Source organism: Bos indicus, chromosome 2, assembly GCF_029378745.1.
Source record: "Bos indicus isolate NIAB-ARS_2022 breed Sahiwal x Tharparkar chromosome 2, NIAB-ARS_B.indTharparkar_mat_pri_1.0, whole genome shotgun sequence".
Lineage (NCBI taxonomy): Eukaryota > Metazoa > Chordata > Mammalia > Artiodactyla > Bovidae > Bos > Bos indicus.
In genome coordinates, this window is record NC_091761.1 from 92,022,730 (window position 1) to 92,034,445 (window position 11,716).

Sequence of the window (11,716 nt, forward strand, 5' to 3'; positions counted from 1 at the left end):
AATCTGCCTGCAGTGCAGGAGATTCTTGAGTCTCTGGAAGACTCAGGAAGATCCCCTTGAGAAGGGATAGGCTACCCACTCCAGTGTTCTTGGGCTTCCCTGGTGGCTCAGACCGTAAAGAATCCATCTGTAATGGATTCCATCTGTAATCCATCTGTAAAACAAAACAAGACTTGGGTTTGATTCCTGGGTTGGGAAGATCCCCTTGAGGAGGGCATGGCAAAACTTCCAGTATTCTTGCCTGGAGAATTCCCATGGACAGAGGAGCCTGGTGGACTACAGTCCATGGGGTTGGAAAGAGCTGGACACAACTGAGCAACTAAGAACAGCACAATAGACTCATTCTGTCTTTAACACAAGGGCTCAGAGGGCCAGCAGCTTAAGCAGTTCTGGGGGTGTCAATGAAATACTGGGTGGCAAAAGATGCCTAGACGATCGGATAAAACTGGGACTTAGGGGGACTCCTGCGCTCCAGGAAATTCTCCAAGTCTCCACTTATCCTCAAAGTGAACAAGAAGCTTCAGTTTCAAGTTGAGTGCATTTTCCATCCATGGATTGGCTTGTTTTGTTCAGTTTTACTTTGAGTGTTTGAGGTTATCTCTTCGACGTAGCAGCTAAACCCACGTCTTCCTTTCTCGTAAAACCAAAACAAAAAGGCTAGAAATTCATGTGCCTTCTGTGTGTGCACATGTGTAGTATATACCTGGGATCAAAGCCAGCTATATAAAGTCCTTGATTCTGTGTGGGTTCAAACACATTTCAAAGCTTCAGGATCCTGAAAGTTTTTGCTCTGCTTCCTGAAGACCTGAACAACCGCTCCCATAAAGCCATGGCTTGCTCTGGATTCCAGAGTCATGGGACTTGGTGGACATCTAGGACCTGGCCCTGCACTGCCCTATTTTTTCTTGTCTTCATTCCTGTTTTCTCTAAAGGTGAGTGAGGCTTTTGGAGCATGAAGGTGGAGGAGGTGTTTCTCCCACTGGGTTTCATTTCTTTTCTCAGTCAAGGGCAGAGATTTACAGCAAAGCCAGAAGCTAAAGGTGAGACTCCAGTCTCCTGGTTTGGGCAGCTCTGTATTCCAAGGCAGGCAAGGGACAGCTGGAAGGAGCAAAACAGCAGAGACACAGCTAGTAACAGCTTACTGGGCATGGAGTGGAAGCTTAGTGAGTACATGTGAGTTGGTCTGGGAGACAGGAGAAATTTCAGACACTTCTATAAGACTGGAAGAAAATACTGTAAAGGTAAGTGATGTAAGAGAGAAGAGAGACCATCCTAAATCCATCTGGGCTTGGAATAAGGGTTAGCTCAAGGTTTCCTTTTTAAAAAACATTGATTGAATAAAATTATGAGATATTTCTTTCTTATCAATCAAGGTTTTAAGGTCTTCTGATTCGTTTTTATAAACAAATGAGCCTGCTTGTTTAACATTGCGGCCTTCTTTACTCAATGCAAGGTTTTAAGATCCACTTAGTCAACTCTATAAACTAGTTAGCTAGTAATTATTTTTAAAATTAAGCAGTTTGAAGTAGTAAAACAAAAAAAAAGGCGGGGGGAAGAAAGAATGAAAGAAATAAAAAACGAAAGAATAAAAGAATGAACAAAAGAAAGGGCCATCGGTCTGTTTGGCATAAGATACTTAATTGTTGCCTGACTTATCTCTGAACTTTAGGGGCAGGTCCCCCAGTTTTCAGCTGAAATAAAGCCCTGTAAAGGCTGATACTAGGTTTGTTACGTGGTGTACAATGGTGATCTTTTCTAATACATTTCTGCCTTCTATCTCTCTAGACCTCTGTTGAAAAACTATGTGGTTTGTACAAAGTAGGGGCTCAAAAAATATTTGTTTATTTAATTTTTCCTGTATAAGAAATATTCACACGTATTTTCTTATTTTACATGTTTTAAATATGCAAAGGTTAAATGCCCAGAGAAACAATCAAATTTACTTTTAAGAAAATTTCTCAATCTGTATCTGGGATCCGCTCCTGGTGGATATTGGAAAATGAAGTGTGACCAGATTTAGTGGTGATAATTGGAAGCTTGCCTTGGGGGAGGGCAGGAAACTTGGTCTCCTTTAGGTTTAGAGTCAACACAACAAATGGGCAGCATACAATGATGCACAAAAAAATCCTTTAATACAGGGCAGAATTTAAGTACTATGGTGGAGTTGTAATAGTACAGAGGATGCTCGGAGGGCATCTCTGGTAGACAGAAATGAGGGCTGAGAAAGAAAACTGTTGTCTAGCCAACCAGGGTTGCTTCATTAACCATGGCAATGGCTGCTGCCATATTATTCTCTCTTCTGGGTGTCCATACAGGTGCTTGGGGGAAAGACTAGTGCTTTCAGTATAAAGGAAGAGGTGTCCTGGAAACTCAGACTGGAGTAGTAGGTTAGGATCAGGTTATAGAGACAGTGAGTATTATTTACTTTGATTTTGCAGTCAATGGCTCAGTGGTCAAAGAATCCGCCAGCCAATGCAGGAGACATGGGTTTGGTCCCCGGGTCAGGAAGACCCAGGAGGAGAGTCTTTTGCCATTTCCTGGAGGAGGAAATGGCAACCTACTCCAGTATTCTTGCCTGGGAAATCCTATGGCTAGAGGAGCCCAAAGGACTACAGTGTGTGGGGTTGCAAAGAGTCAGACGTGACTCAGCAACAACAACCAAGTGTATAAGGCATGAAAAGGTTTGAAGAGAATGAGTTACACGGTTCCATCCAAGTTTTGAGTGTCACTTGTATGATGGGTGGACTAGAAAGGGGCTGAGTTACTTATAGGAAGGTAATTTGTCACGAAGCCATCATTTTTTATATGATGTGAGTCCTTTTGTATGGAAAGCTGGGCTCCCTTCTCCTGTAGAAGCTAGAAGACAAAGGACAGAGGAATACAAGGTGTTCAAGTGAAGGAGAGAGGGTGGAGGAAGGGGTGATGGCAGTGGCAGGGGAAGCCCATAGAAGTGAATGGCAGGGTTGCCTCAGCCTACAGAGGAAGCGACCCGGTGCCCTCCCTCTGCGGCTTCCTCCATCAAGCAGCATCCTTCCCTCTGTGGTAATAACGCAGGGAAGGGGGGTGGCCAGCACATTAGCCAAGGCTCGGCTCCCTGTGGGCAATCAAGATCCAGGGCCAGGTCAAAGTAAGCAGAGGTAATAAAGGTGTACTTTGAGAGGTAAGGCAAGATTCTCTACCTCAGCCTCCAAAATTTCCCCTACTGCTCTATTATAACTTTAGAATACCAGAGTTGGGAGGCACTGTGATGTCATCTGAGCTAAACCCCTCTTTTGCATGGGAGGGAAAATGAAGGCTATGAGGGAGGCACAGCTTTCCCCAAACCATCTATTTCATGGTATAGCCAGCCCTTTTGTTTGTCACATCAGTGTTCTCACTGCCACAACCAACTGCCTTCCAAAAACTGTTTTCCAGTAAGGAAGCACCTTTATGGAAGAGAAGCCAGAAGGCAGCAAGAGATGGAGGGGGCATTGGGGTGGATGGAAGAGGGGAGGGGTGGTGAGGGTGATGGGTTTGTTGATGGGGGGAGAGAAGGGTTGACAGGTGAAGTTGGACGGGGCCATCAGAGATCAACCACCCTGCCCAAGGGTTTGCCTGGACCTGGTGGTGAGTGAGCTTGAGTTCATTGATTTCCCTTTGGTTTTCCCACATTAGGGATGAATGTGACCCAGCCTCCAGTGGTGCTGGCTAGCAGCCGGGGTGTTGCCAGCTTCTCATGTGAATATGAGTCTTCAGGCAAAGCTGACGAGGTCCGGGTGACAGTGCTGCGGGAGGCAGGCAGCCAGGTGACCGAAGTCTGTGCTGGGACCTACATGGTGGAGGATGAGCTAACCTTCCTGGATGATTCCACTTGCATTGGCACCTCCAGAGGAAACAAAGTGAACCTCACCATCCAAGGGCTGAGGGCCATGGACACTGGGCTCTATGTCTGCAAAGTGGAGCTCATGTACCCGCCGCCCTACTACGTGGGCATCGGCAATGGAACCCAGATTTACGTCATTGGTGAGCGTCACTGACCGACACTTTTTGCACCGCTGTCTCTTCTTTGCCATGCAAACAAATTGGCCCCTTATTTTTTGGGTCCTTCATGTTTAGGATTGTGGGAATTCTCTTTAAGAGTTTTCTGGTACAGACATAGAGAACAAATATATGGACACCAAGAGGGGAAAGAGGCGGGTGGTAGGATGAATTGGGAGATTGAGATCGACATATATGCTCTGTGGATATTATGTATAAAATAGACAACTAATGAGAACCTACTGTATAGCTTGGGGAACTCCACTCAGTGCTCTGTGGTGACCAAAATGGGAAGGAAATTAAAAAAAAAAAGGGATATATGTATACATAGCGCTGATTCACTTTGCTCTACAGTTGGAACTAACACAACATTGTAAAGCAACTCTACTCCAACAAAAGTTAATGAAAAACAGACTTCTCTGGCATAACATGTGGTAGTCCTGCTTAGTATGGATGGTGAGACAACAGCATTCTGACTATAAAATGAGTCGAGGAAGGTGTTTTTCCTCCCAGCAGGTAGGGGCACTCATTCTGGAGTGATGGCCAGCATGAAATTTGGCCTTGGCCTTTGATCTGAAATTCCCAGCCAAGTAGCCCCAAGAGACAGACTTATCTGGGGGCCAGCGATTCTATTTACGGGTGGACATCAAGGTTTGGCAGCTTGAACTTATTCCTTTTCTCACCAGTCAGGGGAGTAAGGCGCTAGAATTTAGAAAGCATCTCAGGGAAGCTCTGCTTTGTTCTCTATTGCAGATCCAGAACCATGCCCGGATTCTGATTTTCTCCTCTGGATCCTGGCAGCAGTTAGTTCAGGGTTGTTTTTCTACAGCTTCCTCATCACAGCTGTTTCTTTGAGCAAAATGGTGAGTGCAGTGCGGGCAATGCACCATCCTTGGTCTGGATGCCTTTGGTGATGATAAATGACCAAGGGACACTGTTGAGTCGAGTTCTCTTGAGATGAAGCAATAAATGAAGAAGAGCAAGGACAGTGGTAAAGAACACACTAGAACCCGTGGCACTGGCCTTTGAGGTTTCAGGATGACTAATATTTTAGATGAGTGTGTTTGGCATTGAATGTTTGTGTGCTTTTGCACAAGGTTTCAGTTTGAGTAACTGTGTGAATAACACGGGGCAGCTGTTTTGCTCTTTATCTCCATGACAATTGTACTTGAGTTATCATAACCTTGAAACCCGAAATGAGGTTGGGCAAAATGTTGCTGGAGAAGATCACCTGGGTGGTTAGTGTCCCTCACTTCACCTGGAAGCCATCTCTCTGTGCCCCATTACTTGAGCCCTCCTTGTCTAAGCTGTAGGTGTCCACGTAACCCCTGCCCAGGGCTCCCTGTTACCCAGTCTGCTTGACTGGCAAACCTGACCCTCCTTTCCAGCACAGTAGAAGAGAACCCAGTTTTTATTTACTGCAGTTGTTGTAGAAGAGACAGAGGTATGGAATCAGTGCTCCTGTCACCATTTCTCTCTGATAGTCACTTTCAGCCTCCTTTGCCTATGGCTGGCTTTGCCATCACAAACCTTCCCCTCCTCTCCCTGTTTCCCTCCCTCACCTCCACATTCTATTCCCAGATCCTCTATAATCTGTTCTGTGGCAGTAGCTTCTTTCTACCTCATTTGCTACAAACTGCCATGCAGACTAGTAGATTAGACCTCAGTTTACTGAGGTGATAAAAACTGGAAATCAGTGTGGACAGAGAAAAAAACGAATCAAAAGTATATGAGGAGTAGAGATGAGGAATACAGCTCTCAAAGAGAATAATTGAAGTTTATTATCTTATCAAGCTCATCACCTGACAAACAAGATCCAGTCAATTATCATAGGCATTTTGGAAGTTCTTTCTAAAGCTTTTTCAGAGTTTCTTCCTCCTGTCTCCCTGTCAGGGAAAATGATTTCTATTTTATGTCAATAGCACAGGGTTTTTTTACACAAAATGAATTTTAATAGCTGAATCAAGAAAATCTCCAATTTTGCATGTTGTGAACATCTATTTTTCAGTGGGGTAGGGACCCAATATTTGTCGAATCCTATTACAGTTAGAAGTGGCTTCTGTATTCCTCAGTGCTAATGATTGTTTCTTTTTATGTTTGGCAGCTAAAGAAAAGAAGCCCTCTTACTACAGGGGTCTATGTGAAAATGCCCCCAACAGAGCCAGAATGTGAAAAGCAATTTCAGCCTTATTTTATTCCCATCAATTGAGAGACCATACTGAAGAGAAAGGACTATTTTCTAATTTGTAAGAGCTGAGGCAATTCTAACTTTTTGCTATCCAGCTATTTTTGTTTGTTTGTGTTTATGGGGGGATTCATCTCTGACATAAAGCAGGATGCAGAACCCCAATTCAGCGTACTACAATTTAAAGGAAAGGAGCAGAAGAACAGAGCCAGGCTGGCTCTATCACATCTGATCCAGTTTTAGAAGAAGCATCACGTGAGAGCGTTATAGAGAAGCAGCATTACGACGTAGGTTCAGGGACAAAAGTTAGGGAATAGTACCATCCCAAGAAAACAATGAAAGAAGGAGGGGAGAGGATGGTATTGTATACATCTTGTATTTACCCATTGGAAGTTTTTAGCTGAAATGTCTTTAAGTAAAATACTTATGCTGTGTTATTTTTCTTAACAAATATATAATTATGTGAAGACTTAAAAAATACTCACATGGCTATATTTTAGTCAGTGATTCCAAAGGTTGTATTGTAACAATATGTATTTTTTTATTTGATAGTATTGTGCATGGGGACCACATGTGCTTTTGTGTATTTGCTGATTGTCTGAATAGAAACACTATATGGCAGTGTCTTCCCATCATGGATTCAGGGGAAGTTTTATGGTTGAGACTCAGGACACTAATACACTGGGTAGAATACAAGGTCACGTGCCAACTGGCTTGGAAACCAGATACGGTCATAGCTGATCCTTGCAGACATGTGGGCTGCATTGATGGCGACATGTGCTTTGGGCTTGTATGCCAGCTCCTCTCCCTTTCTTTAACAAGGAAGCCAAAGCAGGTGGTATCTGAGTTAATTTGATGGCATGTCATCGTCATGGAGAAAACTGCTCATTTCAGGAGTCCTGTGGGTATGAACCTCAAGGAAGCTCCAATTCCACTGGGCCCCAATTCCTTACACATGGTTAATGCCACAGACAGGAAAAAGCAGCAAATGGCAAAACAGGGTGCAAAGGTCTCTGAAAACTAACACTGTTAGTGTTTTTTAACTTGATATTTTCCATGAAAATGCAACAACATGTATAATATTTTTAATTAAAATAAAAATCCATGATGGTTGTTTTCCAGAGTTGTTTTTAACCTTCCTTAGATGTGAGTATTGTGTTTATTTTTGATTGATTCATTCAGCACCTGGTTGACTCGTCAATATTAGGAAGACCGGGAACAAATTAAAAAAAAAAAAACCCAAAGGGCAAATCATGCTTCACGAATCAGCTGTCCACCAACACTTCACCTGCAAGCCCCTCTTGAAAGGAATTCATCCTTGATCTTTTTGATTTCTTCCTCACTGTTTGGGATATGAAGCAGCTACTACAAACAGTTCCAGCAGCCCTTGATAAATCACACAGCGTTCTCTTTAGCACAGGTTTCTCACCTCTTTCTTACCCAGACCTTTCTCAACTCAACTGAAACACAGATTACAGTTGCCATGGCAACTCCACTGTCGTCAACCCTGCAGCCATTTTGCTCTGCCTCTGCGGTAAATGATCTTTCCCTTGTGGCTTCCAGATGGACTCGTTCAAAATGTGAGGGACACAGCCCCTCTGTGATTCTTGGTTAACCAGTATGTCATCTCAGCCTGCTTGGTTTCCACTTAAGGTTTCTCATTCTTGACTTCCACATCCTGTTGTTGCTTTCTGTAATGACTCTCAAAGTGGCCAGGGACCACCTATAATTGAATCAACCGGGTCACTTTCAAAAAATGCTGATTCAAGTGCTTAACCTCAGATATACTGAATCAGAATCTTCAGGCTGTGGGACCAGAGGTTTGCTCTCCCAACAAACTCCCCAGTGCTTCTCAGATCCATCACGTTTTGAGGATTGCTGTTCAGGCAGCTCTCTCTCGCTTGCTCGCTCACTACGTGCTTAGTTGCTCAGTCATGTCTGACTCTGTGATCCCATGAGCTGTACCCCTCCAGGCTCCTCTTGCTCACTATGTGCTCTTTTTTTCCAAACAAGTGTAACATACAAATGAATGAGCACATAGTGAGCATGTCAGAAAGATTTGCTAAATAAAAAGGAATAGGTCTTCCAAATATGGTAATAACACCTAGAGTAAACTCCTAGGGCTTCTCTGGTGGCTCAGTTGGTAAAGAATCCACCTATAATGCAGGAAATATGGGTTCTATCCCTGGGGCAGGAAGATCCCTGGGAGAAGGGCATGGCAACCCACTCCAGTATTCTTGCCTGGAGACCCCCATGGACTGAGAAGCCTGGCAGTTACAATGCATAGGCTCACAGAGTTGGACACGACTGAATTGACCAAGCAAAGTACACACAGAGTAAGCTCCTACTTTGTAGTAGACTGTTCCTTTTTATTTCTTGATCTTTGGTTGGAAGCCATGAAGAAACACACAGTTTAGGAGTGCCAGTGAATAGTTTATTACCATTTTTGCTCCTCCAAGTCTTTAGAGAGATCATTTTTCTCCATAGTTGACAGAAGATCTAAATGACAGAGAGGGTCTTCAGAGATGTCTCAGGCATTTTTCAGACATAAGCCTAATATCTTCTTTACACAAGAATATCCTAATATCTCCTCTACTATTGTCTGAAATTCTACTATTGAGTTAAGAATTGCTTTTTTCACTCAGTCTCAATTTTGAAGAGATAAAATACTCTTTAACTTAAAAAAGTTTCTCCTGTGACAGAAGAAATGGGCAAGAAAAGGATCAAGGTCCTGGGGAAGCCCAAAGACTCCACTCATCCCATTGAGACTCGGTCCACCATGGAGGGAGAGCCTGGGCACTGTGCCTCTCCTCCTGGAACCACTCGTCTCAGGTAGGAATCTGGAGATGAGGGGAACAGGATACAGCTACCAGGGGTTGCCTGGGTCAACCCCAACTCTTACCAGCTCCTAGCACATACCTCTGCTCATCTCCCTTCTTCCAACATGGTACTCTCATTTCTGCCATTTCCCATTTCCCTATTGCTAAGTCGCTTCAGTCGTGTCCGACTCTGTGCGACCCCAGAGACGTCAGCCTACCACGCTCCTCCGTCCCTGGGATTCTCCAGGCAAGAACACTGGAGTGGGTTGCCATTTCCTTCTCCAATTGCTCACCCCTAAATATCTCTATCCCTCATTTTTGCATCTATAAAGATTCATCTCAGATTCTGCTCCCTCCATCAGCTGTGCTGACACTTCAAGCGTACGTGAATTTTTTCCCCTTCCGTTTTGTAGCTACACTCAGTCATCTCTAATCATTTCAAATGTGAATGTCTTTCCTGGGTGGGAACTTCTCCAAAATAGGCATCATCACAGCCTCAGGCACACAGTAGATGCTCAAATAAATGTACTGGAGAGTTGAGGACAGCTGGGATGATGAGAGGGACATATCTTCTATGTGGAACCTGGCTGTGCTTCTGAAGGTGGCTTCAGCATAATCTGTTTCCTCTTTGACCAACAGAATTATGTGTAGGTCAATCTAATAATATTTCTCGGTTTAAACCTTTAAGGCTTGCAATGTGAGCCCCTGCTGGCTTCTCTGCCCCACATATTCTACTTTTATCTCAATCTAATCGTCCAATGTTTTTTGGTGTGTATGGGGGGAAGGGGAAGATGAATTCTCAATTTCAGTCTCTATTTTTTGAACTGTGGGTTCAAAATTGCTGCTAAAATTGACTATATTTTTACACAGAGTCTGAACCCTCTTCTATATCCACAGTTAATACACATTTAATTTACTTGGGATCCAAACTTAGCAAACTTGCAGAGTACATCATGTAAAATTCTGGGCTGGATGAAGCACAAGCTGGAATCAAGATTTCTGGGAGAAATATCAACAGCCTCTGATATGCAGATGATACCACGCTAACATCAGAAATTGAAGAGAAACTAAAAGCTTCCTGATGAGGGTAAAAGGGGAGAGTGGAAAAGCTGTTTAAACTCAGCATTCAAAATAAGAAAATCATGGCATCTGGTCCCATCACTTTGTGGTAAACAGAAGAGGAAAAAGTGGAAGCAGTGACAGATTTTATTTTCTTGGGCTCCAAAATCACTGCAGGCAGTAACTGGAGCCATGAAATTAAAAGATACTTGCTCCTTGGAAGGAAAGCTATGACCAGCCTAGGAGGCATATTAAAATCCAGGGACATCACTTTGCTGACAAAGGTCCATATAGTCAAAGCTGTGGTTTTTCCAGCAGTCATGTATGGATGTGAGAGTTGGACCATAAAGGCTGAACACTGAAGAATCGATGCTTTTGAATCGTGGTGCTGGATAAGACTCTTGAGAGTCCCTTGGACTGCAAGGAGATCAAACCAGTCAATCCTAAAGGAAATGAATCCTAAATATTCATTGGAAGGACTGATGCTGAAGCTGAAGCTCCAATGCTTTCACCACTTGATGCGAAGAGCTGACTCTTTGGAAAAGACCCTGATTCTGGGAATGATTGAAGGCAAAAGGAGAACGGAGTGACAGACAATGAGATGGTTAGATAGTATCACCGACTCAACGAACATGCATGTGAGCAGATCCAGGAGATAGTGGAGGACAGAGGAGCCTGCTGTGCTACAGTCCATGGGGTCAAAAAGTAGGACACAACTTAGTGACTGAACAACAAACTTGCAAATCGTTGATGTCACTGTGCTGTTAATTGGAGAAAAGCCAATTAGGAAGGTGGAGAATTTATACATTTAAGTTATTGCCTGGGGGAGGTCTCAAAGGTAAGGAGAACTTGGTTTTCTCAGGAAAGCTACTCTGTTGTTTGACTTCTCTTTTGCACCTGGTTAGAGCCATGTCTCAGGTGCTGTAGAGGCCTTGTTTTATTGGACACATTTGTTTTCCTCAGCACAGGTCAGTTTTCTCTGTTCAGACTAGAAGGATGACATGACCTAATGGTGGAGAGGGAGGAAACGTTCTTTCCTTCCTCTCTTGCGTGTCCTTGTTGACAGCCTGGGGTAGGAGTTTGTAAGTAGGTTTGCCAGATTCAGCCAAAAGGAAAAAAAAAAACCAAACAACAAAAACCCTCAAAACCCAAAAAACAGGATGCCCTGTGTTTGATCTAACAACCCTATCAGCAGGAAAGTTTGTACCTTAATGTGGTGTGAATAAAAAGTGTTTTGCTGACCCCTCCCCAGGAGTTTGTGGGCAGGAAGAGCCTGAGACCATGACTGCTGTTTCAGAACTAACACGATCTCCTGTTCTCACTCCCGGGCACATGTTGGATGATGCTCAGTTTCGCTGGAGGCTAACGGATCCTGCAAACGGGGCAGTTCTTTATCTTCTAAAGTTTTTTTTTTAGAGGTCACCTCCATTTGTTCTGTATGGTGCGGAGTCTGACGTTCAGACCCTTCTTGGAAATCTTTGCTTTTGTGGTGGACTTGTCACAGCTGTTCTTACATTGATTGTGCACAATAATTAACTGAAATGTTTGGGAAAAATGTAGATCAAGGTGCCATAGACTCAGAGCTTCTCATTTATAAGGTCTGAGGCAGGGTTTGGGTTTTTTTCATTCTTCAGTG

General features: G+C 43.7%; 1 protein-coding gene across 3 annotated transcripts; it reads left to right on the top strand.

The window, feature by feature from the left end:
• Positions 1–664: 664 nt before the first annotated feature.
• CTLA4 (cytotoxic T-lymphocyte associated protein 4) lies at positions 665–7,325 on the top strand. 3 transcript variants are annotated; one of them, XM_019975542.2, is made up of 4 exons: positions 665–932; positions 3,655–4,002; positions 4,771–4,880; positions 6,122–7,325. In XM_019975542.2, the coding sequence occupies exons 1-4, from the start codon at positions 830–832 to the stop codon at positions 6,224–6,226; spliced, it is 666 nt and encodes a 221-aa protein (XP_019831101.1). In that variant the 5' UTR covers positions 665–829; the 3' UTR covers positions 6,227–7,325. The 3 variants fall into 3 exon arrangements, with proteins under 3 accessions (XP_019831101.1, XP_070626540.1, XP_070626547.1); XM_070770439.1 differs by lacking the exon at positions 665–932 and adding an exon at positions 939–3,160; XM_070770446.1 differs by lacking the exon at positions 665–932 and adding an exon at positions 3,177–3,413.
• The last annotated feature ends 4,391 nt before the right edge of the window (positions 7,326–11,716 follow it).

What these genes read in the sequence shown, in the direction of transcription:
- CTLA4 (XM_019975542.2), top strand. Translation starts at nt 830, where the DNA reads ATGGCTTGCTCTGGATTCCAGAGTCATGGGACTTGGTGGACATCTAGG. An exon ending in CATTCCTGTTTTCTCTAAAG is followed by an intron (nt 933 to 3,654) that starts GTGAGTGAGGCT and finishes TTCCCACATTAG; the next exon opens with GGATGAATGTGACCCAGCCT. An exon ending in AACCCAGATTTACGTCATTG is followed by an intron (nt 4,003 to 4,770) that starts GTGAGCGTCACT and finishes TCTCTATTGCAG; the next exon opens with ATCCAGAACCATGCCCGGAT.